Source organism: Salvia splendens, chromosome 16 (genome assembly GCF_004379255.2).
Source record: "Salvia splendens isolate huo1 chromosome 16, SspV2, whole genome shotgun sequence".
In the NCBI taxonomy this organism is placed as follows: Eukaryota; Viridiplantae; Streptophyta; class Magnoliopsida; order Lamiales; family Lamiaceae; genus Salvia; species Salvia splendens.
In genome coordinates, this window is record NC_056047.1 from 11,394,925 (window position 1) to 11,409,405 (window position 14,481).

Here is a 14,481-nt window from a genome sequence, read left to right on the forward strand (position 1 = left end):
ACGAAAAGAAACAGAGACGCACTACTAAGATTACAGTTTAGTCACCACATGATCGATTCCTTGTCACCGGAGGCTATCACCCTTTCTACTTTCTCTCACTTCCACTAAATCCCTCTACCATCTCTCTCTACCATCTCTCTCAGCCCCAGTGGGAAGAGCATTTTCAACGCGACTTCTTCATCATCTCCGATGTTTTTACCGGTTTGTTTCCAAAACCGCCGAGAAATATAAAAAACTTGAAAAGAAAAGAAAAAAGATTGAATTTTTACAACTTTTCTTGCTCTTGCTGAACTGACTCAGCCTCAATCATGGACTCCTCCAAGTCCCTGAGATTCATAGCCCACCAATCATTCTTCTCCGCCGTCCGATGCGATGATCGGGAATCGCTCAAGAACCTCATCGAGAGTGAAGGGTCTGATCCATCTTCGTTGATGGCCCTTCAAAACGATGAGAAGGAAACTGCCCTTTATATAGCCGCAGAGAATAATTTTTTCGAGACTTTCATCTACTTGCTCAGTTTCTGCGATTTGGAGACTGTGAAGATAAGGGCGAAGTCGGATATGAATGCCTTCCATGTCGCTGCAGCTAAGGGCCACTTGGGTATTTTCTTTGCCTTTTTTTCACTTCTTATTGTTGAAATTTTTGGTTTATTGATTGTGTTTGATTTAGCTTGTGTTAGAGTGGTTTCTTGGTGTATGAATTTAGGCCTATTGATTCAATTTCAACTTCTTTGTCGGTGTGATTTCTTGCTGTTATTGTTTCTTGTGATTGGGAAGCTATGAACTGTGATGAAATTGGGCTATGAGTGAATTTTAGCAAAATTGCTTAGTTTGTGTAGTGTGTGTGTGTATCAAGGGTTCTGCTTGTTTAGGAAAAGGGGAGTAGCATGTAAACAGATGGCTCTGTGTTTAAGAACTTGGAACTAATTTCATGGGAATTGAGTTTAACCGGGAAGAGGACTTAGGAGATCTTTGCTTGTTGGTCCTTGTTGCATTGGGGGAAGCTTTCTTGATGTGTAATTACATCAGTGAATTATCAATAACATGTCTAATTATCTCATTAGCATTGTACTTGGAGTATAGATCTAGGCAATAGGTGATCATGATCTTCCAGTGATATTTATAGTTGAAGTGCTGATTTCATTTTGTGGGATGGAAATCCACACTAATGAATTAGATTTGAGTAGCAAACAGGGTATAAAGATTGGTTTCTTAGCAGATAGTTTTACATTAATGCTGAGATCATATACTCTTGTACTTGCTTATCCAATTCTTGAGGGTGTATTTATGCATTTATATTTTTTCATCTTGCCAGTGAGCTAATGAACCTGTGTTTCTATGTTCAGGAATCGTGGAGGAACTTGTTAGCAAGTGGCCTGAGCTTTGTAGAGTTTGCAACTCTTCAAACACGAGCCCTCTCTACACAGCTGCTGCCCAGGATCATCTAGATGTAGTTAATGCCATATTAGATGCAGACCCGGACACAATAAGGATTGTAAGGAAAAATGGTAAAACAGCGTTGCATACGACAGCAAGATATGGCCAATTGAGTATTGTAAAAGCACTTATTCAAAGGGATCCCGGAATTATATCCATCAAGGACAAGAAGTGCCAAACTGCTCTGCATATGGCTGCCAAAGGTCAGAATACTGCCGTCATTGAAGAACTACTAGAAGGTGACATTTCAATCTTAAACGAGAGTGACAAGAAGGGGAATACTGCTGTCCATATAGCTACACGGAAAAGCCGCTCTCAGGTATATATATATATATATATATATATATATATATATATATATATATATATATATATATATATATATATATATATATAATTATCTTTCTAGCACCTTTGACTCAGATTCTGTATCCGCACTTATCCAAAACAAGCATTGCTTCACAGCGAACATAGGCATTTTGAACAAGTTTTATGCAGCCATTAGAATGAATTATTAAGTAGGAAGAAATATTTAGCTTTAATATTTCAATGGCACGATCATGATTCCTTGAATGTATCTTGGTTTGTCTCTAGCTTAAAACTGTTAATATATATGTAGGTACAGCTATATTGCTACCGATCCTCACCTCTTTTTCTGTGTTTTTTGCCTCCTTTTCAGATAGTTACACTTTTACTGGTATATAGATCCATTGATGTGAATGCCATCAACAATGATCGTGAAACTGCAATGGACATAGTGGACAAACTCCAGTACGGAGTGCCTGCTCTTGAAATTACAGAAGCCCTAACCGAGGCCGGTGGCAAGCATGCTAGGCATGTTGGGAAAGTTGACGAAGCAATGGAGCTCAAGAGGACAGTGAGCGACATCAGACACGAAGTCCAGTCCCAGCTCATCCAAAACGAGAAGACACAAAGACGAGTCTCTGGCATTGCCAAGGAACTCAAAAAGATCCACAGAGAAGCTGTCCAGAACACCATAAACTCTGTGACCGTCGTAGCTGTTCTAGTTGCCTCCATTGCCTTCCTTGCGTTGTTCAACTTGCCTGGCCTGTACTCGACGGATGGGCCAGAGGCTGGAACTGCCATAATCCATGACACTGTTGCATTCCGTATGTTCTGCCTTCTTGATGCCACAGCTCTCTTCATATCACTGTCTGTGGTTGTCATCCAGATCACATTGGTTGCCTGGGACACAACGGCTCAGAAGCAGGTCGTCTCCGTGGTGAACAAGATGATGTGGGCAGCCTGCATCAGCACTTGTGGGGCCTTCTTGTCAATATCGTTCGTCGTAGTTGGAACAAAGAGCACTTGGATGGCTATAACCATAACTGCGTTAGGAGTCCCCATTCTTGTTGGCACTCTGATCAGTCTTTGCTATTTTGTCTTCCGACAGCATTTTGGGATGTTTGGGAATGATTCTCAGAGACGGATCAGACGGTCAAGTGGAAGCAAGTCGTTTTCGTGGTCTTACTCTGCACATATATCCGATTTGGACGATTATGAATCTGATGAGAAGAAGATTTATGCATTGTGAGGTTCGACCAAGATTTGTATATACTGATTCTATGCAGCAACCACGAGCTTAATATATATGCCACGAGAGTCCTCATTTGTATATTGAGAAAACTCTACATGTGCATTGAGTATCAAATCTAAATGTATCCAATTCATAAATAATACAAGTAGAGAATTTCGTCAAAATCATGGCAATAAACTACCATTAATTAACATATAAAATCAATAGTGGGACAGGCCAAGGTAAATGAGAAACAAGAGTAATACCTTCAAAAAAAGAAACAAGAATAATATGAGATGCAAAAGGTGTGCTTTACTTATTATACAATTTGTGACAGATGAATTATGACCCAAAAGACAGAATATGAAACAAACTCAATAATAACAATAATCCTAGTAATCTATCTGGCCCCACATGGCTTTCATTAAAAACAACAGAACCACATGGGTATATCTGTCACTTCATGAGAAAAATGAAAAGGATAAGAAAGAAAGAATAGCTTGGCAATATCCAAGCGTTGCTCTAAAAACCAATGCCCATCACCCTTATGGTTTCAATTAAAGAAGCTACCGGAATATACAATTTACAAATTTCTGCTGCTGGGACTCTCTGTGCTCCAACACCCGAACCCACTGTATAATTGAATTTTGACAACACGGCGAAATGATTAAAGTTGCAACTGCCCAGGACTTCTACGGGAAGAAGTCCTTGAAGGAGGTCTGTTTGTATCTGGCGCTGCCAATGCACGGTTTGCTTCTTCCGGTCTTTCTATGTCCTGTTAATGTAGTCATCCGATGGTTATAATTTGCACACAACAAGGCTCTAGCATTTTTAGCTTTAAAAAACTAAATTATTGAAGTTCCAAATTTCGACCCAGAAGTGTGCGTATGATGGTGCATCTTAACAACTTAAACCCTAACATAATGCTGTGAATGAAGAAGGGAATGACAAACCTTCGAGGATGAACTGCAACGAATTTGCGACTGCTTCTTAGAATGTGAGCGATGCTGGTCTTGGACTCGGGCAAAGTTCTTCAGCAATGAGGCAAAGTTTATCCCATTATGGACGTTCATTGCATCTGCATCACCATCCTCTGCAATCTGTGATCCACCAACATGATTAACTTCTGTGAAAGCCTTCCCTGGTGACGGTCGCTTGAATTGTTCACCACTGAAGGAATACGGAGGTACAGTTTTTAATCGGGTCCGGAGTATCTTGAATGCTACACTTTGCTGCATCAATGGATAAAGAAAAACTAATGAAAAGCAGTACATGGTGTTCGCAGTGAACAAATGATTTAGTTTACAGAAAGTCAGCAACTATACTAACATCAATAAGCCTTTTGTTTTAAACTGATGCTTGTACCCTCAACATACAAAATTATAAAACGCTCATCTCTTCATCACATGTGGTAGTACATGTAAAACACCATGCTTAGGCTACAAAAGTACAAATTGCAGATAAAACCAGTTATAAAATGCTTTCAGAAACATCTTTATACAACTATATATATACATTTCACTGAAAACTATCAGACATGCCTTTTTTCCTCTCAATTCATCAAAAATACCACACAACTACGGGCAGTTTTCCCGACTAGCAGGACTCAACATCATCTATGCATAATGGTGGTCAATGCTTCAACCAAGTACCTGGGGTAGGAGCATTAGGAGACCATACAATGCTTTCAACAACCATATATATCTTCCTGGTTCAAGAAGCTGCAAAAAGAAAACAAGATCTCAATCTGATGGTAAAGCATAAAATTTCCACTAAAAGAAGATATCTCATCAAACATCCTAAATTAAGCACTTGCATACATTTCTTGGACTAATGTATTCAATTCAACATCAACTATGTATCTGTGATAACTTTACATTTTAAGCATGATAGTAATGCAACTTACGCATAAATTCGATTCTGGCTCGAGCTAAAAAAGTAAGGATCATACAATATTACCTAGAGTAACAGATGATAAATACTCCGTACTACTTATTTCTGGACCCACAGTTTTCTATCTTAATCTCGCTACCATTCTGTAACTGACCATTAGCTCCTATCCTGTAACTGAGCCTTCTGTTTTTTAACTTAGTTGGCAAATAAAGCTTACGGACATTTGGCCCCAAAGTTCAGTTTCATCCCATGCAAACTACAAATATATATGGAGTACAATATTACAAATATATGTATGAACAAATTTGACTGGGTTGGCTATGGTTCATGGTTGAAGGTGGGGTCAATTTCCCCCATTTTCTAAACATTTTCCTATGCACATTTCTTATAGAATAACAGAAGTCATGCAAACTAATTTGCTCACTATTGTCAAACCTTCTTAGTTTGTATTTTTAGACATAATTATCTTCAGATAAATTTGAAATATCTTATTCTCAAAAGGTGCATGAAACTATCTCTTATTATGAATTGCCAAACTGCTCTAGTTTCTGAATCTCTGATCCATGTTTTCTATTTCAATTTGCTATCTTCTTGTGACTGGATCACTGGAGGTCGATCTAAGTATGTGTTCACAAGCCTGTGCCGGGGTATCACTAGAATGTACTCCCTCCGTGCCATTAGTGTTGGCACATTTCTTTTTCGCACTAGTTTTGGAAAAATTCAACTAATAAATAGTTAAAATGGAGAGAGAGTAAAGCAAGAGAGAGAATAATTTAGTGAAGACTCTTCTCTACATTATTCTCTCTTTTACTTTACTCTTTCTCCACTTTAACTATTTATAATAATTTTTTCAAACGAGTGCGAAAAAGAAATGTGCCAACACTAATGGAACAAAGGGAGTACTTGCTAATCACGCCCATCACTTATGCAAGAATCTGAAATAATCACATTCTTTTATTTTCCCACACTAAAGGACTGGACTTTAAATGGTAGACAGCACCTATAGATCATATATGCTGGCTTATAGCATAGAGCACAAAGTTTGTCTAGAGAATTACCAGCCAGTATAAAATTCCATAAATAAAAAAACTGCATACAATGGCACATTTCACACTCTCAAACATGAATGCAGGTTTTAATACACCATGCATAGTAACATAAGTAGGCAGTAAGATTAGATCCACCTAGCTACATAAATACTACTCGTATTATACTAATAGTAACTAAAAATGTGATGCAGAAATCCATCTCAAAGAGAACACCCAATCCATGAGTTTCATCAACCAATAGAACATTCAATCAAACATACCTGAAGCCTTAGATATGCAAAAGTAGGAGTCTCAAGAAGGTGGATCAATTTATCCAATTGGACTAAAAACTTGACATTAATATCTTCCTCAACCAACGCTTGAATGACAGTACTTGCATGATGATAAGTCTGCATAATGATAGAAAAAAAGGAACAGCAAACACAAAGCAACATTAGCAAAGGAAAATGTGTAAGGGAACTTCAGGCAAAGACAAGATGGTAGGACAACCAACCACCAAACATAGGATCTCACCTGAGCTAATAGGCAAAGGCTTATAATAGCCATTGGTGAATGACACCATGAAGCATATAAAGAAAGGAACAAGTCTTTTGCAGCAGCATCAAACAAGGTTTTTTTCAGGAGGTCGCGAAGGTTAGCCAACTCAGACGAAGTCAGCAAAATCAAATTCAAAGCCTGAGACAAAAAATAAACCCACAGACTGAGTATTAACCCCAGTTAGCTACCCATGGATACTTAAAAGAACTGGATCAGACATTAAGACAAATATCCTTAGGTGGACTAGATATATATACTGTACAGCTTAAAGGGATTATACCTGAACCATAACAGATGCAAAATCCAGTTCAGGTTCTCGTTGAAGTATAGTGGAGAGCTTCCTATAAACTCTTTCTGTGTCTAAAAGCACGCATAGTCTACGGACAATCAAAGCACCACGTCTGCATAACAAAAAAATAGATGGACTTATTCCTACAAAATATCAAAAAATTATACTGCAGCCTTTACCAACCCAAGAGAAAAGGAATAATAAGAAAAAGAAGAAGATGATAGGGAGAGCCCAAGGAAAAATTACAGTATTACACACACACAAAGCTTAAGGACTCACTTCTCCAAGAGAGAGTTGTCATCCCGAAAATTTTGAACTAAATAAACATTAAGTTGGTTGAAATGCTTCTCATCTTCAGCAATGCGTGCATGGACCTCAAGCACCAAAAGCACCACCTGAAGAGGAAGCAGTCAAATCATGCAGTCCCAATGTCTCACAACTTCCTTAACATGGAATCAAACCTTTTAACAATTATAAAGTCATATCCGAAAGCCAAACCACAAGAGATTGGAAAGAATGCATATAAAATTTGACTATTCAAGTACCACCAGACAGCAGATGGTTAAAGTTGCAAATTGCAATCATTACACGACATACAAGTGTTTCTGAGTCAGCCTTTCAACAATAGGGCAGTTTAATTGGATTATCGCTACAGACCACCAACTGAAATAATTACTGGATACCAAAACTACTGGAGTTGCAACCTAATTTGTCTCTCATAATAGGATGCATTTTTTCCAAGATTAATTTCAGTCCTTCCATATTTCAGAGGCAGTGGTTATTGCACTAAGGATATCAGATTTGGCTATAGAAGAAGAAACTAGTACTGTGAGTTATGATCCATCCCATACGATTTCTCTTTTAACTTTAGTTACTTTTTTTCCCATATGTCTAGGGTATTCCACATCAAGCAATGAGTTTGACTCACGTCTCATCACATGAGAAGAAAGACAAACAACCAGTTTAGAATAAAAAATTGCAGCTATTAGCATCTTACAATGTTCATCCAAGAAAATTCCCGAACCTAGTGTTATGCTAATTGCTAAGACTAAATTAATAAGCTCCAGATTTTACATGTGAAAGACAGTAAAAAGATCATTTAAGAAATAATTATAGGATTTCGAGAAGATACCTCATCAGAAGGATCTGAAAGTGCCTTAAGAAGAGTTTCAAAAACATCACTCAGGAATGACAAGACCTGCTCAAAAAAATAAGATAAGAACGAAATTCATGAAGCCCAAACTACATAGCAAGCAATTGGGCACAGCCAGAAACTAATCAGGGGTGAACATACAAGAAGTGGTATAAACTAAATAAAAAACATTAGTAGTGTTTGAGTACTTATCAGAGTTGAACCATGCAACAAATGTGAATGGAGCTAAATGTAATCAAATGCTTTTACTACAGGTGATCTGAATGACAACTTGTTCCAAGATCAATACTATGCTAGCTCCAAGATAGTTTTTGCCCCAAAGACCAACCATCTTGATCTACTAGACTTGTAAACAAATGTAAACTGAGTTGTATGCAAGTGTTGACTGTCAATAATCTACAACAATTTCATCCATGGCATAAAACATAATCACATAAGCAAACTAATGAGTACTGAAGCAAGATTACTGATTACCCCTTCGCGGTGTCTATTTAATAGGGTTGATATCCAATGCAATGCTTCAATTCGTGTAGCCTCCCATTCACTAGATAGGTGCCTATAAACATGGCAATAAGTAACATTTAACATTCCATAAATCAAGTGTGAGACATTGCAGACTAACAGAATACTTCAAGGTAAGAGCAAATTGTTAGACCATTATTTTCAATTCAAACAATTTCTGAGGTGAATCAGTCAACCTAGCTACATGAAATAGATGTGACCTAACAATGTTCAAGCCAAGAAGATAATTACCTCCTAGCTACAGATAGGATGGCTCCAACATCAAATCCTACCCCTGGAGCAGCTTGGATTCCTCGAAGTTCTTCATTTGTTTCGATAGCAACCTAAAAGTTAAAAGATATCTATAAGCCTATTGAAGCATAAAAAAGGGATTAGGATGCAAGTAAGAGTGGATTTGAGAAATTCAGGGATAAGACAGCTAAACGAGCATCATTCCAAACAGGGACTTACAACTCTAATCTTGTCTTCCTTATCTGATATGCAAGGTAAGATTGCACCAAGAATATCAGCATAATGAGGAACAAGTTGGTCTCCACCAAGCTTTACAAACTCATTAATCTGCAAAAGAGAATAAGAATTCATTCGCACTAATCCAGAAAAATCATCATAGTATTTAATTTACTCATACATGCGAAAGCTGTGAAAGCTGGAAATTTTGTAAATGAATTCACTTTACCCAGGTAATAGCAGTCAGTCGAGTAAATTCATCAGGTGAAGCTGCCCTCTGCACCAGTATCTCAGCCATGCGGCCATAATCTACAGACTTCAAAATGGGCACTGCTTAAGTCAGAAAATTGATATGGATTTCATCCAAAAAAATAGAAAATGCAATCAATAATGCTTGGAAAAGCAACATTTTAACACAGGAACCATAAGCTTTCTGCTCCAGAAGCCTACTGATAGTTATGATAGAAACCTTAAAATACTAAAGTTCTCATCCCAACCCAATCCCAGTGGTTCTTTTGGAAAAAATCAATAAGTTACTAACAATTATCCTACATCAACTTGACATCATAATCGCATATAAAAAGTTGTCATAATTGCGTATTTAAGCTAGTAGCCTGCTAGTACTGGGTCAAAAAATTTTGGAGTTCAAATATTTTGGTAAAGACTCCAAAAGAAATTCAAATAGAAAAAAATTCTGGTATTATTTGCCTCATTTGGAGATTATGGTCGTATCATTATGCAAGCTAGTTTCAGTTACTAAAGCTGTTGACATGTTGTACAGCAATTAGACATTTTGGTTCAGATAATCCCCATAACAAAGCTACTAAAGTTAACAATAGTACATTACGTCACAGCAGCTGTGTCGCAAGTTCAGAACCGAGAGGTGAGAGCAAAATAAAACCAACTCACAAGTGAATCAAACATATAGGCAAAATAAAGGTTCACTCCAGTGACCTCACTAATGCAGTAGTTTTCAGCACACATTTCGAAAACGCTATTCCTTGTCTTAATAAATCCAGCTTGTATCAACACACACAAGTGCAAATTTAGCAAGGTAAAAAGTAGCATAAGTCTTACTGGAGAGTTCTTGATTTCTTGAAGAAACTCAGAAAGTGCTGAATCAGCTTGTTGCCTTATTTCATGGCTAGAATCACTCAACATGTTAAACAAGCCTACAATTCCATATTCACTATTCAGTCATTAATTATGTGCAATATAACAGCAACAAGAATAATAGATCAAATAAAAACTCAGACTAGGACACGCACCATCAAGAAAATCTGGAAGAAAACCAAGCATGTCTATATCAGGAACACTATCTAGAACCGTAATCCAGCCAACCAAAAATTGACGGACATAAGGGTTCAAGACGTTCATCCGTTCTCTCAACAAAGGTATAAATTCTTCGATACTGTATCATGTCAAAGAAGTATCAGTGACTGTTGAATACATTGTTATATGATTAGAGTTCAACTAGAGAATTGATCACAGAAATCAGATAAGGAAACACGAACAAGTAGAACAGACCTAAATTGATCGCTCTCAGTGACTATGTCCTGCACTCAAACAAAGCCAAATAAAAGGAACAAGAATTACGCCTTGTTCAACTGATATCTTAAGGTCTTTCATTTAAAGATAAATGAAATTTACACCTTCACAAGTCTATCTAAAAGATGAGCAGCACTCTGTACATTGGCATCTGAATCTGCTGAGAGCTTACACAATGCATCAAATATCTGGTTGAAGAACACTATAAAATCGCCTCTGACAACCTGCAAATTGCAGATATTGAAATGCCAAATACATAAAAGGAAAGGAGAATAGCAGAGGTAATTTTTACCCACCTTCGCAATGTTATACAGAGCTTCACAGGCATAGTAACGAACTCTGCTATCTTGGTCGGCGAAGGAGTTCAAGACTGGAGGAACAATTTGCTTCGACCCCAAAGGAGAGAAATGAGTCAGATACAAATTTTACTGGGACAAACCAAGAAATTGTGCCAAAAAAAAATCGATGTAAACTACTGGCAGGAAATGCAGAAACAGCTTTATAGAAATGATTCAGAAAATAAAAGAAATATGCATACCGTTTCCACTTAGAAAATGATCACAAGAAGTTCTAACAAATAACAAACATCCAGATACAGAGTTATAATTTACAAAAGAACGTTTCCCCATAGTACTGTTCCAATTCTTCTTTAGATGCAATCATGCAATGCAGCTTATACCATTGTCAAAGAATCATAAACCCGCAACCGCAACCCAGTAGACAACTATCTTTCTCTTAGGACCAGCAAAAATGCAAAATACATACTTAAGACATAATCCTCAAATAAATACAAGGATGTGTGTGCCTCCTTTTCCCATGGTCAACACCACACCATGTTTTGTAGTAATAATTAATATATCACCATGTCGCCGTAATAGCAAAGATAAAAAGTTCTTCTAGGCAATGGTGAAAGCAGATTCAGCTCCATTGCATCCACACTATGGCAAGTAAAGCATTATGTTTTTAGTGTGTTACTTTTATTTACCCTGAACCCTCTCAGGATATACATCAGACCATAGTATTTACCAATTAATAACTGACCACAACACCAATTTGAAGATGTATCAGCAAACACATGAAGTAATTGATCAACTAATTGACGGCTACACTATAACACATATCCACGAGAAATAACCAAGGTGGTATTCTTACATCAAGATGTTGTGCGGCTTCTGAAGTCAAACCCACTGTTGCAGCTGCCAATCCTATCAAACCTCCCTAAACCCAAAAAGAACATCCAAACAAGACAATGAAGCAAGACACAATTCTCCACCAGCACAACGCATTATATCAATTCGGAACTTTCAGATACTTCAATAAGTAGATATGCAAAAGCTAAATCGATAAAGCCTAGAAGAACATACTTTACGATGATTTGCCTGGGGCGAGTAGGTATATTCATTAGTCAGCAAATTGATCACTGCAGTGATCTTATCATGATCACCTGCCATCGCTAATTGTTTCACTATACCTTCCACCTAGATCGAACAAAACCGCAGAGAAAGAAAACAAAAGAATATAAACACCAAAGCTTATATAAAAAAATATAAAAGAGCAGTAAAATTATATGAAAATGCAATTTGTGCACCTCCAGAGCAGCATTCTTCCGCTTCTCATAGAGCTTATCGGAGAGATTACGGAGAACAGCTGCTGGAACCACAGATAGTGCATCCGCCATCGAAAAAACCCGCTGACGAAAAGCAAAATTATCTAATTCTCATCACAATCAGATGTAAGGTAAGTGGTGGTTATACGTAGAATCGAAATATTTAGAGGCTTGGGCGATCAAGAGCGAGAGCAGATCTAGTCATGGAGTACGCAAAATTAGGGGGGAAATCTGCAAGTGGGGGGGGAGAACGTTGATAGAGTTGAAACTTTGGGGAGACACTCTTTTCCAATTTCTTTACTAATTTCAGTCTTTTTTTAGAGTTAGGGTTCTTTTCTTTTGTTTTTATTTTAGTAGGACTACTATAGGGTTTTTTCTTTTTTTTTTTCTAGACCATAGATAACATTCCTCGAGTGTACTGGACTTTTTTTTTATCTCGCCTTTGGGAGAGACGCATGACCCTCATGCGTCTCCTTTTAATGAAACGCATGACGGAGATGCGTCTTTTATAGAGACGCATGAGGGACATGCGTCGTTAAATTTTTATTTTTTTTTCTTTATTTTTTTTGAGAGACGCATAAGCGTCATGCGTCACAGGCAAAGACGCATAAGCGTCATGCATCTTTCATTTTTTTATTTTATTTATTTTATTTATTTTTAATAGTAAAATAAAATAAAAATAAAAATAAAAAATGAAAGACACATGACGCTTATGCGTCTTTGCCTGTGACGCATGACGCTTATGCGTCTCTAAAAAAAATAAAGAAAAAAAAATAAAAATTTAACGACGCATGTCCCTCATGCGTCTCTATAAAAGACGCATCTCCGTCATGCGTTTCATTAAAAGGAGACGCATGAGGGTCATGCGTCTCTCCCAAAGGCGGAATAAAAAAAAAGTCTAGTACAAACCCGGAATCTAAGTTCTATTCTATAACAAAAAAAGAAAAAGCCCGAGTACTATATTTTGGAGTGCATCGTGTTATTAAAGTGCGTCTTCACTTCATAATACAGCTTATGGGATTGGTGTTGAAATGACCCAATTACCCATATGTTAATCTTATTTCCATTGTCTACAGCTCTACGTACTTTTCTTTTGTTCAATTTCATACCAAGGAACAAAAGAGTTTCGCTTATTTTAATTCTAAATAAGAAATTATTTATATTGTTTTTATTATGATTAGTAAATTAAGTGGGGCATTTCCAACGAAATCAGGTATGGGTACCTGTTTCTATAGTCTTGCATATGTAATGAACTGTACAAGCATCAGTTATGATATTCGAATAAGTTTGTGGTTGTCTTGCACATCTAGGCTAGATTGATCAAAGAAGATTAATAGCAATTTTACTAGAAAAAACTTACAAAATATTTGCAGCTGACTTGCACAAGCATCAACCAGGATATTCGAATAATTAAACTATCTTAAATAGACTCAAAACATTTAACTCAAAATTATTTAAATTATTGTCTTTTTATTGTGAACTTAATTGATCAAAGAAGATTAATAGTTTAGGCCATGCTCAATGCATGCATAGCGTCAACTCTAGTATTGAAATGTCGATCATTGGGTTTTAAATTTTCTTATTCATTGTATTAATATATAAAATTCAGTTTTATTCTTTCGTCTAACGAGAGTATGCCGTGTTTGAAAACTAGGAGTACAAAGCAATATGGTTAATTGGACCATGAAGTTCATCTACTCATAAGCTTGCTAGCCATGATTTATTTCTGCTTATTCCTCTGTCAATATTTTGCATTATAATTTAAATGATTAAAATAGTGATAACGACCTATGCCAAATTTCCAGCCCTAATACATTGTGTAGTAGTATATCATACAAAACACTATCCATTATCTTATCTTAGGAAAAAAAATAATAAATTCCAATTAATTGGTATTATAAGCACCGGCCTTGATATTTGACAAATGCAATTATCAGTTTCCACCCATCTTAATCAATCAACATTATGGAGGGCCAATTAAATTCCATTCCCTTAGCCCAATCAACTACAATACTTTTTGTTTGACAACGTTGTTATCCGCTCGAGAAAGCAACCATATTAGATTATTAGTAGTAAAATCAAATTCGAGTGGGACAAGCAATTAGTTGAAACAACCCATGTAAATCAAACAGATGTTAGCTATAAAGGGCCTCTTCTAAAAGAAAAAAAAGGGTTTGAAAGCTGGACGGATAAAGTTGGTTGGATTATATAGTTAATTAGTCAATATTCGTTTTAGTTTCAGATAAATCCTAATCAACTGTGACTCAGTAGGCTAGATCCATCTCCCCTTTGACTTTCTGGGTAGATGAAGCCACGAATCATTCAACAATATTGACAACTAAAAATAATGGAGATTTGAGATCATATACTACTATCATTGTCGTAGAGCAAACAATCGATTGCAGCCGTAGATGGGTCTTAGGATTATCAACAACATACACAGTAACACAGCTAATGACTTGAC

The 14,481-nt window shown here is 36.8% G+C and overlaps 2 protein-coding genes across 2 annotated transcripts; one reads left to right on the plus strand and one right to left on the minus strand.

The window, feature by feature from the left end:
* LOC121770829 (ankyrin repeat-containing protein At2g01680-like) lies at positions 1-3,158 on the plus strand. Its single transcript, XM_042167605.1, has 3 exons — positions 1-600; positions 1,346-1,755; positions 2,116-3,158. The coding sequence occupies exons 1-3, from the start codon at positions 309-311 to the stop codon at positions 2,989-2,991; spliced, it is 1,578 nt and encodes a 525-aa protein (XP_042023539.1). The 5' UTR covers positions 1-308; the 3' UTR covers positions 2,992-3,158.
* Positions 3,159-3,265: 107 nt separating this feature from the next.
* LOC121770828 (protein VAC14 homolog) lies at positions 3,266-12,269 on the minus strand. The gene is made up of 20 exons (XM_042167604.1): positions 12,000-12,269; positions 11,776-11,889; positions 11,564-11,629; positions 10,708-10,797; positions 10,516-10,635; positions 10,391-10,419; positions 10,132-10,274; positions 9,941-10,035; positions 9,093-9,179; positions 8,867-8,974; positions 8,648-8,739; positions 8,369-8,450; positions 7,874-7,939; positions 7,021-7,136; positions 6,733-6,853; positions 6,429-6,590; positions 6,176-6,304; positions 4,626-4,694; positions 3,927-4,205; positions 3,266-3,748 (listed from the first exon to the last, which is right to left on the minus strand). The coding sequence occupies exons 1-20, from the start codon at positions 12,087-12,089 to the stop codon at positions 3,641-3,643; spliced, it is 2,166 nt and encodes a 721-aa protein (XP_042023538.1). The 5' UTR covers positions 12,090-12,269; the 3' UTR covers positions 3,266-3,640.
* Positions 12,270-14,481: the final 2,212 nt, after the last annotated feature.